A 14,934-nucleotide genomic window follows, 5' to 3' on the forward strand; every position below is an offset into this window, starting at 1 on the left:
GCACTGCAAAAGCCCTAAAAGCGCAGCCAAAAGGAATGAGGGAATGGGGGGGGGGTCAGCAATGTGCATGGACCCGCACATCGAGACCCCCACATTCATTGCCCCCTCCCCCCAACAACGGGCACCCCCCCCCCCCGGATTATGGCCGTAATCCCCCCCGGATTGAGGCCATGGTGCGCTCAGTGCCAGTGCTGGTTAATGGGATCGGGGGGTGGGGGTGCCAAAGAGGCTGAGGGGGCGCAGCACCCCCATATCTCCTCCCCACACCCTTGTGAGCCCCAAAAGAGCCGCCCCCCAGGAGCCCCAAAAGAGCCGCCTCCCAGGAGCCAGCCCCTTTGTCACTGCCCCCCCCCCCCTTAAGAAAAGAAACTGTGGGACTTCTTTTTGTAGTAGAAGAAAAGCAGAGCTCTGTTGGAGGTAGGTGAGGATTTGGGGTTTTTTTGGGGGGGTTTCACAGCTCAGCCACGGGCTTCAGGCTGCGCTCCTGGAAGAAGCGGTGGGGGGAGCGGCGGGGGGAGCTCCGGCTGAAGTAGGAGAGCACCGAAGTGGGAGCAGAGGGGTCCTGGGATGGGTCCTCATCGGCCCTGGGGGGGTACAGGAACATAAAGGGGGGTTTGGTCCCATCCCCCAGCACTGCTGTGCACCCCCAACAAGATCCTCTCTTCCCACTCAGCCCCCCCCACATTGTACTGCACACCCTTCAGCATCACCCCCCCCTCCCAATCTCACAGTCCCTTCTACCCTCCCTGTATCCCATAGGACCCAGGACTTCCACAGACCCCCACCCCACATACCAGGTGACGGGGACCCCCCCGTGCCGCAGCAGTTCCTGTGCTGTGCCCCAGCTGAACCTCACCAGCCCTGGGAACCCAAACACGGGCTGCAGGTTCCTCCGCAGCCACTCCTTTGTTTTGGGGTCTGGGGGGTCAGAATGTGGAGGGGGGGGTTAAAGGTTGCCATGACATTTACCCCTCTCTGCTACCCCCCCAGTTCTTACCATTGGGGTACCCTGAGCCATAGTCACGATCAATATCATCCCCCAGATCCTCTGTGAAGTTCCAACACTTCACTGCACGGTCACGGGCCACCTGAGGGCAGGGGAACGGCACAGAAAAACTGGAGTGAGACAAGTTGGGCTTCCTCAGGACCCCCCCCCAAAAAAAAGGGCATCTGCTTCAGGTCTTGTGATCAGCAAAGGGGGAGACATGGGGGGTCAGAGTGTCAGAGTGGTGGTGGGGAGACGATGGTGTGGGGGGAGGAGGGGTTGCAGTGGGGGTGGGGGTCGCAGTTGGGGGGGGTCACCTTGGCACAGATGCTGGCAGCGCTGACGATGGAGAACAGAGCATCAGCTTTGGGGCGCACAGTGACCTCCAGCCCTGGGAATCGACCCCGCAGCTTCGCCTCGTACTTCTCTGCTGGCCCCACTGTGTCCACAAACACCTGGGGGGGGGGGGGGCATACAGCATGTCCCCCCCCCCAGAGCATTCCAGAACCCCCAGTACTCTCCAACCCCCTCCCAAGGCCTCCCCAGCATTGCCCAAGCCTTTCCCACGAGAGTTCCCTCAGCAACCCCAAAATCCCCCCAGGACCCCCCAGCATCACCCCAAAAACCTCCAAATCCCCACCCCCAAATCAACCCCGTGCACCCCCCACTCTGCTCAGCCCCACTGGGGAAACTGAGGCATGGGAGAAACAAAGTGGGGTCCCCCCAGGGTCCCCCTCCTCACCTCGGCCACCTGTACCCCATTATCCAGCGCGTGCTGGATGAGCTCCGTGGCGGTGTCGTGGGACAGCTCATTCAGGTTGTACTTTGCCCTGGGGATTGGGGGGGGGGTCACCTCCCAGCACCCCAAATTAGGGAGGAGGTGGTGATGAGGCTTATAGAAGGACCCCAAAAAGGATGAGGAGGGGTATCCCAAGGGTGGGGGGTCTGGGGGTCTCACCGCTGCTGCATGCAGGCTGAGATGTGCTGGGGGGGCAACACCTGCAGCGCCCACCCCAGCAGCTCCCCCGCTGCCTCCAGCAGCCCAAAGCGCCGCTCACGCTCTGACTCCGACAGCGTCTTCGAGTCTGAAGGGTCACAGTGGAGTGAAGCCCCCCCACAAAGCACCCCCACCCCCTCCAGGACCCCCTAAATCCCCCCCAGCCCTAAATCCCCCCACCCCACTTCAAGACCCACCCTCAAAATGAAAACCAAACCTCCAACCCACCCCCTCATTTCAGGTAACAGGGATCCAGGAACCCTCCAGACCCTCACTCACCCTGTGCCCTCCCCACACCCCCCAACCCATAACCCCGCTGCCCTCCCCGGCCCCCACCTGCCACCCCCATCGCCTCCAGCTCCTGCAGCTGCTCCTTGGGGCAATAGCAGATCGCGTACACCATCGGGCCTGGGGGAGACACAGGGGGGGGAAATGAAAGAGACCCCCTTGAAACCCCCCCCCCCCATAACAAACCCCGATACAACAGAACCGCCGTCCCATATAAACTCCCATCTCCCGGGACGACCCCCCACCATACAGAGCAACCCGGATACAAAGCCCACCCAATATCGACTCACAGAGCTCCCCTTTCCCATACAAGCCCCGCGCCACGCCCCCCCCTTCCCCCCCCCCGGCTCCGTTAAACCCGCCCCTCCCTCACCCAGCACGGGACCCCTCCCCGCCTCGTCCACCCCCAGGACACAGGGGCGGCTGCGGCACGAGGGGGGGACGGGGGAGGAGAAGCGCCCCCCGCCCGCAGGGTCCCGCTCCAGCTCCGCCAGCGCCATCGTGGGCTCAGAGGGGGCGGGACCGTGCGGGAGGTTCCGTGTTAAGCAAAGCATTACGGGGAACGTAGTCCATGGGGCCAAGGGGGCGGTGGGTCCGATTGTGCTGCCCGGATCGGGGTGGGGGGGTCCCATAGAACTGCCGTGTTTTCAGACATCTGGGGGGTGGTCTCTGAACGTGTCCCCCCCTCCAGAGGCCCCCAGTACCACCGCAGGACCCCCACCCAAATTGCCCGACCCCCCTCCCAGTTCCATATAATCATCACAGACCCCAACCCAGCACCCCCCCCCCCCCCCCCTAAAAAACAACCCTGCACCCACCCCCAGGCTCCACAACCTGCTCAGCCCCATAGAGGAAACTGGGGGCCCACCCCCCCCCCGGACAACTGAACTAAATCCTTCCTCCAGACTCCCCCGGGCTCCGGAAACCTCCCCCCCCCGCCCAGCCGGGAAGTGTCCCCCCATGGGGTGGGGGGGGTGTTCCCGGAACGGCCCCCGCCTGTCCATATATGGGCACGGCTGCGTCAGAGGGGAAAGCCCCGACCCCACCCCCTTCCGCTGACGCCATAACGCGGGGGGGGACCTCAAGAAATGGGGTCTGGGGGTTCCGGGAAGAACGGGGGGAGTAACCCACCCCCACAGAGCACTCAGCAATGACCTCAATCCTTCTCTTAATTAAATTAATCAGTACAAACGTACAAAAAAAAAACAATAATAAAACACGTTTCCCACCCCAGGGGGGGGGAACACCCGCGAATTAATAGGGCTTCTTCGTCCTGGGGAAGGGGCTCCAGGCCCCTTTGGGGTTGTCCCAGCCCCGGCGGGAGGGGCCCTGGTCCCGCAGGACCCTTCAGGTCGGTCCTTTGGCCGGGGGGGAACATTAAAAGCCCCCCGTCCCTTGTCCCTGTAGTTCTGTGCTCGTCCTCGGAGGGGGGGAAGGTCGGAGTCCCACAAAGTCCCACCAGAGCCGCCGTCGAGTGGGGGGGGGGTCCCCTGAAGTCGCTGGAGGACCCCGGGAAGGGCAGAGCTCTCCTAAGTCCCATCTGGAGCCGTCGGAGGAATCCCCGTAAGTGCCAACCGGAGCCGTCGGGGGGGGGGACGAGGGGAGGTTTGGGGTCGGCACCCCCAGGAATCCCACCCCGAGGCGCCTCAGGGAGCTGGGGGTCTTCAGAAATCCCACCCGGAGCCGGCAGCGCTGCGGGGTCCGTTCCGGATGGCGATGCCCCCATAGGCGCCGCCTGGAGCCGCTGTGGGGGGGGCTCCATTGAAGACCCCCCTAAAAGTCCCATCCGGAGCCGCCGTGGCTCCATTCGAGGGGGGGTTTCTTTGCTCTCCGTGGGGTCCCGCACCCTGCAGACCCCCCTCAGCCCCGTTTAGAAGCCGAGCGCGGCTCCGTGCGGCAGCGGGCAGCCCGACCCCGCGTGGTCCCGCACGGAGCCCCGCAACCTCCGCACCTGAGCGCGGAGCCCCGCGGCCGCCGCCGCCAACGCGGCGTTTTGAGCCCGCAATCCCCGAACCCGCTGCTCCAACCGAGCGATCCGCTCCAGCTTCCGCCGCCGGCACCGACTCGCCGCCAGCCGGTTCCGCAGCCGCCGCCGTTCCGCTTGAAGCCGCTCGGGGGATTCCGCCGTTTGGGGCGGCTCCGGGGATCCTTCCGTTGTGGGAACCGCCTGGAAGGGCCCCCCCGGTGCTGCCATCCCCGGGGGGGGCTCCGTGATGGTGACGTTGGGGGGTCCGGGGTGGTGCAGCTCATCCAGCGCCTGCGCGAAGCTCGTGGGGAAATTGTCGCGTTCCGCCGCCGGGGGGTAGAAGAACGGGCCCCCCCCTCCGGTACCGCCGCCGGTACCGAAAAATCCGCCGTCGGTGCACGGTTTGAGAGCACGGAACGGCTCCGTGGGAGCCCATCCTGCCGGCAGCACGCTGTAATCGGGCTCCGGGCGGCAGAAAGAGGCCGGGGAGGGTGAAGAACGGAAGAACGGAGGCTCCATCCGCGCGCACATGCGGCCGAACCGGCAGCGGAACCGCACACGGAACCGGGAGGGGCGGCGACGGGAATCGAACCCGCGGCCCTACGTCGCCGCGCCTTATACCCGCGCGGGGCGGAAACGCGTCCCATTGGCTACGCGGCACAGTGGCCACGCCCATTCTACCGGCTGGGACACGCCCATTGGTCAGGGCACGCCCCGAGCGGGAAGGGGGCGGGGCTTATGGGGGGGGGCGGCGTGGGGGGGGGACACGCGTGGGGTGTGAGTGTAGGATGGAGCTGCGGGGTCCTGTCAGCTGTGGTACATGGGATCTACATGGATCCACATGGGATCTATATGGGATCTATATGGGATCTATATGGGATCCACATGGATCCACAGGGATCCACAGGGATGGAGCCTCAGGGATGGGAGCCCCGGCGTTTGGGGTGGGGCAGGGACGGATGTGTGTAAGAACGTTAACGAGCGGCGTGTTAATGAGCAGCGTGTTAATGAGAGCAGCGTGTTAATGAGCAGCGTGTCAGGGCCTGTTGGGAAGCACCAGCCCACGAGTGGGGCAGGGGGTGCACACACATCACAGCTATCATCATCGTGCACAGTTGTTGTGTGGTTCAATTTTCCACGTATATTCAGGGCCTCCATAGAGCCCCATATTGCCCCATAGCGCCCCATATGAAGCCCCATAGTTGCCCCGTATAGAGCCCCATATTGCCCCAATAGGGCCCCATAGAGCCCCATAGAGCCCCATAGCACAGCGGGGCTTTCCAAGGAGGGGAGCAGCGCTGGATTTTAGGGGATTTTGGGCCCTCCTGATTTTCCCTCCCTACTTCTCTTTCCCTATTAATAGTTCCTGAGTCAGCCCCGGCCGTGCCCCCTCCTGATGGTGTACCATATGGGCTGAGGGGCTCTCAGACACTGAAGGCTGGGGGGGGGGCACGCGTGGGCTGTGACCAAGGGCCTGGGGGGGTTGGGGGGTTCCCCCCCCCCCCAGCTCTCACTTTCTGTCAGCCCCAGCTGCTCCAACGGCCCCAACGGCCCCAACTGCCGGCGGCTTTCGGTGCGGATGGGGGGAAGGGGGGGGGATGGGGGAAAACTGAGCCTGACCGCGGGGGGGGGGAGTTCGCGAGCATGTCCTGAGGAACACAGCAAAACGGGGGCGGCGCCGGGGAGCAGATAGAACCACGGATATAGCGGATATTACACGGGAGCAAGTGGAGGAACTGCGGGTGATGGTGGGGTGAGTGGTGGGGGGTGTTAGGTTGGGGGGTGATTGCTGGGGTGATGGTGGTGGGCGCTGTTGTGGGAGGGTGGTGCTTGGGGGGTGATGGTGGGCGGCTGATGGTTGGGTGATGTTGGGGGAGTGAATGGTGGGGGGGTGATTATGGGGTGATGTTGGTGGGCTGATGATGGGGGGTGATGTTGGGGGCTGTTGTGGGGGTGATGTTGGCTGGGGGTGGATGTCTGGGGGTCTCTGACCCAGCCACCCCCACTCCCCCCCCCCCTTTTCCGCCGTGATGACGCACCCCGAGTCGCCGGGTTCATTGCTGACGTCATCGGGGTGGCGCAGCCAATCCCGTGCCGCGGGGAAAAAGGCGCGGCGGCCCGGGCTGACCCCTCGAGGCCACGCCCCCTTTCCAAGATGGCGGCGTGGGCGGGGCCAGCAGGTGGCGCCGCTCTGGTCGCGCCTCGGTGGTGCTCAAGGTCCCCGGAGGGGGCGTGTCCCGCAGGTGCGGCCGCTCTGGGCGCGGCTCGGTGCCCCTGGCGGACCGGCGGCCAGCATGGCGGCGGGGTCGGAGTGCTGCAGGCCGCTGCTCCCTTGGGTAAGGGGGGGCCGGGACTCCCCCCGCCACGAACCTTCCCGGGGCCGTTTTACCCCTCGTGGTGACCTTTGGTTTCCCCGCCATCCGGGTCCTGTGATTTCCCTTGGGATCCGCTCAGCGCTCGGATACCCCGCCCCGTTATTCCTTATGTCCCCGCTTTGCCCCGGATCCTTCTAGCTGTGCTGGCCGGGCTCTGCTATGGGGGGGGGGCTGAGCCTGGGGGGGGCATTGGGACCCCCAAGTGCTCTGGGATGGGACCATTGGGACCCCCAAGTGCTCTGGGATGGGACCATTGGGACCCCCAAGTGCCCTGGGATGGGACCATTGGGACCCCCAAGTGCTCTGGGACCCCCATTTTTGGGGAGGGGGGAATTAATTCCCCATTTAGTCCCATTTAATCCCCCAGTTCTGAAGGTTCCCAGCCCCACCGAGGTGGGTTTTTTGGGGGGTGCGGTTCCAACCCTCCCGTGTGCCCCCCCCACAGCTGCAGACCTTTGACCCCCCCTCGCCATGCACCTCTCCCCAGGACCTCACCACTGGGGTGACCCTGGCTCATGTCCTGCACTGCATGTGAGTAACTGGGGGGAGGGTGCAGTGGGGCAGCGCCATCCAGCCCTGGGGGTTGTCACTGAATTTGTGTTGTCCCCCCCCCCCCCCCCTTCAATCCAGCGACCCCTCGTGGTTCAACGAGACATGGCTGGGCCGCATCCAGAGCGGTGCTGAGGACAACTGGAGACTGAAGGTGGAGGGGAGGAGTGTTATTTGGGGGGGGGGGACACAGCATGGAGGGGCACACAAAGGCATGGAGGGACCTCAGGTCTTCCTGGGGGGGGCAGTGAGGATGGTGCTGTGGGAGACAGTTGGGTTAAGGTGGGTTTGAGGGGGCAGTGAGGGGCTGTTGATTGGGGAGTGTGTGGGAAATCACAGCTTGAACCTCTGATTAATCGGCTGATTAAGTGTTGGGTCAGCTGCGGGAGCACAAGTGAGAATAATCTGGCTGTGCTCCTGGAGGGGGTGGACCTCGACTCCCCCTCCTCTAAAACCTCATTTAAGGGCTGAGCACCACTGAGGCAGCATCTCTTGGAGATTGCTCCCCAGGGGCTGCCTCAGCTTTCTGGTCAAGGCATTGACATTGGTGAGTTTTCCTTTGCTAATGACCTGTGACTATCTACCATCATCTTTGTTAACATCTTTATATTAGCCACCCTTACAGGGAGATCTAATTTTGGGGGTGTTGTCATGGTCTGTGAACTTAATTTGAGGTGGGGCTCGTTTGGGAGTCTGGGGCGTCCATTTTTTTGCCCACCAGGCGAGCAACTTGCAGAAGGTGCTGCAGAGTGTGCTGGAATACTGGCAAGATGTGAGTGTGAGAAGCTGTGGTTTTGGGGTGTTCCTAGGTGGGATGGGAGGGTCTCATCCCTGGATCTGGTTTCTCTGTACCCCCCCCAGGTGCTGGGCCAGGCGCTGGCAGAGCGTCACATCCCTGATGTTGTCCTGGCAGCCCAATGTGCTGACCCAGAGCAACTGGGCAAATTGGTGCGACTGGTGCTGGGCTGTGCTGTCAGCTGCGAGATGAGGGAAGGTGGGCGTAGGGGGGGGGCTGTGCTGAGCACCCCAAAGTGTCCATCCCCCCATGCACCCCATAACCCATCTGCATCCCCTAAAAAAACACAGAGCACATCCAACGCATCATGACCCTGGATGAGGCAGTGCAGCATGGAGTGATGATGGCCATCCAGGAGGTATGAGGCTGGGAGGAGGGAGCTCAGGGTGGGTTTGGGGGTGTTGGAGATGCCCCAAGGGTTCTCCCCATCCCTCTCCCCCCAGTTATTTATAATTTGTTTTGCAGCTTTTGGATAAAGAGCCCCTGGAGGCGATGATGGTGGAGACATATGAGAGCTTCGATGCTCAGGTGGGAGGGCTGGGGGGGAGGAGAGGGGTTTGGGGTGAATGGATACAGGACAGTACTTTGCGGAGGGGATGGGACGCGTTGGTGGTTTTCAGTATAGAGCTTGGGGGAGGGAGGGGCAGTTTTGGGGTATTGAGGTGCCCCCCCCAGCCCTGACAGCTCCTTTTTGCCTACCCCATAGTCACGGCGCTATTACTTCCTAAGTGAGGAACCGGAGGATGCTGTGGGGCCACAGCAGCGCTGCCTGGAGCTGGAGCAGCAGGTGGGTGCTCTGCAAGCAAAGTGTGTGTGTGGGGGGGGTTCTTGAAGCCTGACACCCCTCTGTTCTGAAGTTAAACCTAGAACAGCCAAAGGGCTGCTATGAGTGTGGATTCTCTGCTGTCTCATACGAGGGTTGAGCAGAAGGCCTACAGGTGTAGCTGGGAGGGGGCCCTGGGGGTCCCACGCTCTGAATGCTATTGGTGTGCGGCAGGTGGCGGCACTGCTGGAGGAGAAGGGCAGCCTGGCTGAGGAGAACAAACTGCTGCGGGAGGAGAAAGCCCAGCTGGAAGCTGACGCTGCCGGTGCTGCATCCAAGAAGCTGCAGCTGCTGCAGGCGCAGGTGGAGGAGCTGCAGGAGGAAAACTACCGGTGGGTCGCAGGGTTCCAGGCGTGGGGGGCTCACAGGGACCCCAGTGGATACGGACCGTGTGATGTCTGCAGGTTGGAGAGCGGGAAGGAGGAGCTGCGGGCGCGCTGCAGCCGCTTGGAGCAGGAAGCGCGGGGGCTGCAGGCGCGGGCGGAGGAGCTGAGCAGCCTGGCTGGGGAGGCGCGTGTGCTGCGGGATGAGATGGACGCGCTCAGGTGCGTGGGGACGGGGTGATGTTGGGCCTCAGTACCGTGTGCCTTTGTGCTGTTATGGAGCTCACATCTCTCATCTCTCCCACCCCACAGGGCATCGTCTGCCCGTGCCGGGCGGCTGGAGGCGGCGGTGGCTGCGTACCGGGGCCGGGCGGCGGCGGCGGGCGCACTGCGGCGCTGGGTGCGGGCGCTGGAGGAGCGGCACGACGGGCAGCTGCGACGGGCGGACCAGCTGCAGCTGCAGCTCGGACGGGCACAGGCAGGACGGGCGCAGCTGGAGGCAGCGCGACGGCAGGTGAGCGGGGCTGGGGGCTTTGGGGAAGGGGTGTGGATATGGGGTGGGGTTGGGGTGGGGTCGGGTGTGGCCTCGTTGGGGGTGGAGTCATTGAGGAGGTGAGGATGTGTGTCCCCCCCCGCAGGTGGAGGAGCTGAGCGGGCAGCGAGCGGCGGCGGCGCTGCAGGCAGAGCGGTGGCAGCGGGAGTGCCGCAGTCTGCAGGAGCGGTTTGAGGCGCTCAGCCAGGAGAGGGAGGTGAGACCCCCCCCATCACCACCCCAGAGCCCCCCCCTCCCCACATCCCCGCTCATTTACTGCTGGTTTCTGTCCCCCTTCCCCCCCCCCAGCGGCTGCTGGAGGAGCGCGATGCGCTGCGTGAGGCCAACGAGGAGCTGCGCTGTGCTCAGGTGCAGCAGAGCTGCTTGCAGCTGGCAGGTGAGGGGGGTCCCAAGGGGGGGGGCACAGACCCCATGAGGTCACAGGGATTTTCCTTATGGGGTGGGCATTTTCCTGCCTGTTCTTCATTCTAGCAGGCATTGCCCCCATGGTAACAGTAACAGTGATGCTGGGGACCCCTTGGGGGTGCCACGTTGCCCCCCCCTCCTTCAGATCTCTATTTCTCCCTTTTAGATGCGGTACTGGATGGGAGCGCAGCCCCAGCAGGAAACCTGGCGGCCGAAATCCTCCCTGCTGAGCTCAGGTGGGTGCCCGGGGGGTCCTCAAGCCTCAGTGCTGCCGCCTGCCCTGTACCCCCCCACACACACACTTTGCCCCCTGCCCCCCAGGGAGACAGTGATGCGGCTGCAGCAGGAGAACCAACGACTGCAGGCCCAGGAGGCAGCACTACGGGTGCAGCGGGACCGGCTGCAGCGGCAGCTCCACGACATTGACAGGTAGAGGAGAGGAGCCCCTATTGCCCCCCCACAGTTTCCCTATTTCCTCCCCTTTAACTCCTCTCCTTCTTCCCCATATCCACAGGTTGGAGGCTGTGAGGGCAGCGGGGCTGCAAAGGGACCCCAACAAAGAAGTGAGCAGAGTGGGGCTGGAAGGCCACCTCTCCCCCCCCATGTCAATAAAAGAGATGGAGGGCCTTTGTGCCCGCCATTCCCCCTTCTGTCCTCACAGGGCTGTAGGTGGAGGGTGTTCAGAGCTGCACCCCCTCCTTGGGATTGCCTTATGTTGGGGTTCGGGTGGGTCTGATATTATTGCTTCCCCCCCCAAGGTGACACAGGAGCCGAAGCCCCCCCACACTGCCCCTATTCTGCGCGCCCTCAGGAACCAACTGCAGGAGAAGGATGCTCAAATCCGGCACCTGGAGGTGAGGGAGAGGCTCAGGGAGGGGGGGTCTGGGGGGCACCGCTCTGCTCAACCCCCCCACCCTTATGGTTGCCCACACAGAATGACTACGAGCGGAGCCGGGCACAGCAGGAGCGTGAGGAGCGGCTGTTGGTCACTGCGTGGTACAACATGGTAAGGATGGGGGGGCAAATAGAGCAGGTGGGGGGGCAAGAATAGCACCCCTGGGGGTTGAATACACATTGAGGGGGGTGATGGTGGTTCCCATGCTCATCTCATGTCCCCCACCCCATTCAGGGTTTGGCATTGCAGCAGCAAACACTTGAGGAGGGGGCCCTGAGGACGCCTCATGGGAGTGGGCCTCGCTCATTCCTGGCCCAGCAGCGTTTGGCCTCAGCTGCTCGTCATGCACGACCCCCCCATGGCCGCCCCCCCAACCGCTGACCCCTCATTTGGGGGAGTCACTTGGGGCTGCTGTGATTCCCCCAAGCTGGGCTGGACCCATTTCCGACACTACTGATCTGCCCCCCTCCTTTTTTTGGGGGGTGGGCTCTGCCCCTTCTTTGGCAGAGGGGGCTTTTAGCACTTCTATTTTTGTACCCTGTTTCCCTGGGGGAGGGGTATCTCCCTGTCCCCCTCCCCAAAACCTCTTTTTCAATAAAGCCATGAGATCAGGGTTATAGGGTTCACTTTTTAAGGGATTACCCGGGGGTTAATAGCATTGAGCCCCAGTTTAGGGACTTGCAGGGGGGAGGGGGTCAGCATTTTGGGTTCCTCCCACCTACACCATCTCATCTGTGGGGCGCAGGTCCCAGCTGTGGGGTGATTCCCCTTTGATGCTCCCCAGCAGCACATCTGTGTCCACCCCCAGGCTGTTCCCGTCTCCTTCGGTGGGTGCTCCTGGGGGGGCCTCATCCCCATGTTCCCCCTCACAGCCAGTGCTGTTCTTGTGCCGTAGGAGGGAGAAATGGCAGCTGAAGGCACCGGTGGGGGGGTGTGGGGGGGGCTCAGAGGTCTCCCCAATGTCCTCCAGTGGTTGGAACTGCATCTCTTCCTTTGCCAGCCTGGGGGAAGGGGAGCACCCTAAAACTCTCTGCAGCATTCAGGGACCCCCCCAGCCTGGGATGTGGGGGTGCAGGAGGTTTTGGGCTTCGTGTTGGGGTTCATGGGGGGGGTGGCTACTCACGCCACATCGAAGGCTGACCCACGGAAGCTGGGCAGGCGCAGCTGCGCGGCGGTGGCAGCCGTGTAGGGCGCACGGGGGCTGATGCTGTCCCAGTACCGGTCCCTCTCCAGTGTGGGGACATCCCCATAGAGCTCATCCACGGCCAGCATGGACACCTGCAGGTACTGCTATCCCCAACTGTCCCCAATGTCGCCCCTTCCCCCCATGCCCCTCCACCCCATACCTGGAAGTTGCGGTCAATGAGTGTGTTGGTCTCAAAGTCATCATCGTCCTCCCCAAAGGGGTTAATGAGCTGCTCGGCCACCTGTGGTGGTGCCAACCTGTGTCTGTGCTGTCCCCCCCCCACCCAGTGCTGTCCCCCCCCCACCCAGTGCTGTCACCCACCTTAAGCCACCCCACGTAGAAGAAGAACTGCAGGAGGGTGAAGACGGGCAGCCCCAGATCCAGCTCATGCCCTGCGTAGCCCTGGGCCGGGTCCAGGAACTGCCGCCCGATCAGACAGGTGGCAAAGAAGGCGTAGACAGCGATGGTCACCACCTGCAGGGCCAGCAGCACACAGAACTCAGCCATCCCTGCGTCCCTTTGTGGCCCCTCCATCCCCGTCCGTGTCCTCGTATCCCCTCCTCCCTCCATGGGGCCTCCTCAGGTCCTGCCTGTATCTGTCCCCATCCCTGCCCCTGTGACCCCACATCCCCACCTGTGTGTACACCAGCGGGATGCTGATCCAGTCGTAGTGGAACAACATGCTGCACTTGGCCCGGAACAGGTTCAGCTCCTAAAAAAAGGGGACATAGAATGGAGGGTTTGGGGTGGGGGCGGGGGATTCCTTTGTGGGGTTGGGGGAGTCTCACCTCCATCAGCAGCTTTAGGGTGCAGTCATCGCGCACCCTCCCCTCGCGCCGTGCCTGCCCCACCAGCGCCCCGAACCACATGCAGGGCACCCAGAACTTGTTATAGGGCGAGCGCAGCGCGTCCAGCCGGCACCGCTCCTCCCGAGTCAGAAACCCTACAGGAATGGGCCCCAATGATGAGACCACCCCTATAACGAGACCACCCCCACAATGACAGCCTCATTGATGTCACTCCCATGGTGATATCCCAATGACAATGTCACTCCCTGACAATATCACCCTATCACCAGGTGACCCCCACTATCACCGCAATCCCACCCCCGTGGCACTGCGACCCCCGTAACTTCACTGCTCCCCATCCCACCCCATAATGATGCCACCCCCATGGCAATACCACCCCTATAACATCACATACCCCCCATGATGCCACCCCTGTAACATCACTCTCCCCCATCCCACCCTTACGATCCCCCCCCCGCTGTCCCTCACCCGCCTCTACGAGGTGGTCGGTGGTGGGGAATCTCTTATAGACGGCGGTGCTGACGGCTCTGAGCACCAGCAGAGCTGCCAGGCTGCCATAACGCATCAGCGTGCGGCGCAGGATGCGGCCCCGCTCATCGGCTCCGTGCACCCCGCACCCCACTGCCAGCATCAGCCCGTCTGGGGCTGGGACGCTCCGGAACTGCCCCCACCAGCGCTCCAACACCACGGCCACGTAGAAACCTGCGCGAGGATGGAGGTGGGTGCTGGGAATACTGGGATGGGGCACTGGAGGTCATGGGAGGGGGGAGGAGGGAAGGGAAAAGGGTCCTGGGGGTGCTGAGATGGAGTGCTGGGAGGAAATGGGGGCTCCGGGAGCACTGGGAATGGGAACTGTGAATACCGGGAGGGAAAAGCAGCGGGCACTGGGGTTAATGGGAGAACTGGGAGCAGGGAGTGGGAAGTTGAGAGGGGCTGGGGGTTCTAAGGGGGGTCCCGGGGGGGCTCTGACCGAGCACAAAGGCGACAGGAATGAGCTGTGCTGAGCGGTCACAGTACAGAACCAGCTTCTCAAAGAGGCGCCGCTGTGGTTCCGACAGCAGAAACCTAAACGGGGGGGGGATGTAAATGTCTCACTGCTGCCAGCCCATATCCCCCCCCATGTCCCTCATAATGTCCCCATGTCTCCATATCCCACTGGTACCCCATGCAGCCCCATGTCCCACCGGTAGGCCATGCTCAGCCCCAGGTAGGCCCCCAGGAAGAGCAGCACTTCCCGGTACAGCAGTTTGTAGATGCTCCCACGCCACAGCAGCAGCAGCTGGGAGAAGCCCCCGAAGCGAGCAGTGGCCACCCGTGCTGTGTAGGTCACCGTCATCGTCCTGGGGACAGAATGGGGACCACGGGGACCCCAAAAGACACCGTGAGCCACAGAACATCCACACAGCAACGTGGGGATGCTGAAGCTTTGGGGACAGTGAAAATTGGGGACACCCAGATGGGAAAATGGGGACTTTGGAATCCAGTCAGGGAGAGTGTGGGCAGGGAAGCCCTGGGGACGGCGACCTTGGGGCCATTAAATGAGGCCAGCAGAACCTTGGGGACATTGAAATCACCTTGGGGACGTGAAAACAGGTTGTGGGGGGTAACCGGACCCCATGGTGAAATGGGGACAGTGAAATCCTGGGGATGACAACGCCTGGAGGACAGAATTCAGGACCAAACCACCCAAAAGCATTTGCAACCCCCCCTGACCCCCCATCCCTGCGCTCCTGGCATCCCCACTCACCCAGGACAGCTGAGCCAGGAGTGGCTGCCACCGCTCTGGGGCCACGTCCCCATCCCAGGGCCCTAAATACCGCAGGCAGCAGGGTCGGCCCTGCCCTGGGGTGGGGTGGGCCGACCCCCCCAGGGTGGGTGGTGGCAGCGCAATGTCCCCAAAGCCAGTTCTGTGAGGTCGCGGGGACAGATCCCAGCAGGGTGGGGACATGAGGACAACAGGGACACCCCCCGGTGCCTCGTTAAT

General features: G+C 63.1%; 4 protein-coding genes across 9 annotated transcripts; 1 reads left to right on the top strand and 3 right to left on the bottom strand.

The window, feature by feature from the left end:
• Positions 1 to 383: 383 nt before the first annotated feature.
• Positions 384 to 3,151, bottom strand: RNASEH2A (ribonuclease H2 subunit A). 3 transcript variants are annotated; one of them, XM_015850641.2, is made up of 8 exons: positions 3,105 to 3,151; positions 2,319 to 2,390; positions 1,944 to 2,070; positions 1,728 to 1,815; positions 1,303 to 1,440; positions 998 to 1,088; positions 795 to 918; positions 384 to 584 (listed from the first exon to the last, which is right to left on the bottom strand). In XM_015850641.2, exons 2-8 carry the CDS (start codon positions 2,383 to 2,385, stop codon positions 452 to 454), a joined length of 768 nt encoding a protein of 255 aa, XP_015706127.1. In that variant the 5' UTR covers positions 2,386 to 2,390; positions 3,105 to 3,151; the 3' UTR covers positions 384 to 451. The 3 variants fall into 3 exon arrangements, with proteins under 3 accessions (XP_015706127.1, XP_015706126.2, XP_032297592.1); XM_015850640.2 differs by lacking the exon at positions 3,105 to 3,151 and adding an exon at positions 2,644 to 2,812; XM_032441701.1 differs by lacking the exons at positions 795 to 918; positions 3,105 to 3,151 and adding an exon at positions 2,644 to 2,814.
• A 215-nt stretch (positions 3,152 to 3,366) lies between these two features.
• Positions 3,367 to 4,878, bottom strand: JUNB (JunB proto-oncogene, AP-1 transcription factor subunit). The gene has a single exon (XM_015850642.2). It carries the CDS (start codon positions 4,765 to 4,767, stop codon positions 4,141 to 4,143), a length of 627 nt encoding a protein of 208 aa, XP_015706128.1. The 5' UTR covers positions 4,768 to 4,878; the 3' UTR covers positions 3,367 to 4,140.
• A 1,364-nt stretch (positions 4,879 to 6,242) lies between these two features.
• Positions 6,243 to 11,568, top strand: HOOK2 (hook microtubule tethering protein 2). 4 transcript variants are annotated; one of them, XM_015850630.2, is made up of 19 exons: positions 6,243 to 6,572; positions 7,057 to 7,142; positions 7,242 to 7,314; positions 7,882 to 7,932; positions 8,022 to 8,154; positions 8,247 to 8,314; positions 8,422 to 8,484; positions 8,663 to 8,743; positions 8,954 to 9,111; positions 9,184 to 9,324; positions 9,415 to 9,616; positions 9,741 to 9,851; positions 9,944 to 10,031; positions 10,227 to 10,296; positions 10,382 to 10,489; positions 10,575 to 10,623; positions 10,819 to 10,914; positions 10,995 to 11,066; positions 11,190 to 11,568. In XM_015850630.2, exons 1-19 carry the CDS (start codon positions 6,267 to 6,269, stop codon positions 11,334 to 11,336), a joined length of 2,103 nt encoding a protein of 700 aa, XP_015706116.1. In that variant the 5' UTR covers positions 6,243 to 6,266; the 3' UTR covers positions 11,337 to 11,568. The 4 variants fall into 4 exon arrangements, with proteins under 4 accessions (XP_015706116.1, XP_015706118.1, XP_015706119.1 ...); XM_015850632.2 differs by having other exon boundaries at positions 7,099 to 7,142; XM_015850633.2 differs by lacking the exon at positions 7,882 to 7,932.
• Positions 11,569 to 11,647: 79 nt separating this feature from the next.
• Positions 11,648 to 14,934, bottom strand: BEST2 (bestrophin 2). The gene is made up of 9 exons (XM_015850638.2): positions 14,135 to 14,934; positions 13,921 to 14,015; positions 13,419 to 13,652; positions 12,930 to 13,084; positions 12,776 to 12,853; positions 12,463 to 12,615; positions 12,302 to 12,382; positions 12,079 to 12,233; positions 11,648 to 11,956 (listed from the first exon to the last, which is right to left on the bottom strand). Exons 1-9 carry the CDS (start codon positions 14,284 to 14,286, stop codon positions 11,674 to 11,676), a joined length of 1,386 nt encoding a protein of 461 aa, XP_015706124.1. The 5' UTR covers positions 14,287 to 14,934; the 3' UTR covers positions 11,648 to 11,673.

Source organism: Coturnix japonica, unplaced genomic scaffold, assembly GCF_001577835.2.
Source record: "Coturnix japonica isolate 7356 unplaced genomic scaffold, Coturnix japonica 2.1 chrUnrandom497, whole genome shotgun sequence".
Classification (NCBI taxonomy): Eukaryota; Metazoa; Chordata; class Aves; order Galliformes; family Phasianidae; genus Coturnix; species Coturnix japonica.

What these genes read in the sequence shown, in the direction of transcription:
- HOOK2 (XM_015850630.2), top strand. Translation starts at nt 6,267, where the DNA reads ATGACGCACCCCGAGTCGCCGGGTTCATTGCTGACGTCATCGGGGTGG. An exon ending in TGGAGGCAGCGCGACGGCAG is followed by an intron (nt 9,617 to 9,740) that starts GTGAGCGGGGCT and finishes CCCCCCCCGCAG; the next exon opens with GTGGAGGAGCTGAGCGGGCA. An exon ending in CTCAAATCCGGCACCTGGAG is followed by an intron (nt 10,915 to 10,994) that starts GTGAGGGAGAGG and finishes TTGCCCACACAG; the next exon opens with AATGACTACGAGCGGAGCCG.
- BEST2 (XM_015850638.2), bottom strand. Translation starts at nt 14,286, where the DNA reads ATGACGGTGACCTACACAGCACGGGTGGCCACTGCTCGCTTCGGGGGC. An exon ending in GGGCTGAGCATGGCCTACCG is followed by an intron (nt 14,016 to 14,134) that starts GTGGGACATGGG and finishes CCCCCCGTTTAG; the next exon opens with GTTTCTGCTGTCGGAACCAC. An exon ending in TCCCGCTGGTGTACACACAG is followed by an intron (nt 12,616 to 12,775) that starts GTGGGGATGTGG and finishes CTGGCCCTGCAG; the next exon opens with GTGGTGACCATCGCTGTCTA.
- RNASEH2A (XM_015850640.2), bottom strand. Translation starts at nt 2,770, where the DNA reads ATGGCGCTGGCGGAGCTGGAGCGGGACCCTGCGGGCGGGGGGCGCTTC. An exon ending in GGAGGCGATGGGGGTGGCAG is followed by an intron (nt 2,071 to 2,318) that starts GTGGGGGCCGGG and finishes GTGACCCTTCAG; the next exon opens with ACTCGAAGACGCTGTCGGAG. An exon ending in TGGCTCAGGGTACCCCAATG is followed by an intron (nt 919 to 997) that starts GTAAGAACTGGG and finishes CTGACCCCCCAG; the next exon opens with ACCCCAAAACAAAGGAGTGG.
- JUNB (XM_015850642.2), bottom strand. Translation starts at nt 4,767, where the DNA reads ATGTGCGCGCGGATGGAGCCTCCGTTCTTCCGTTCTTCACCCTCCCCG.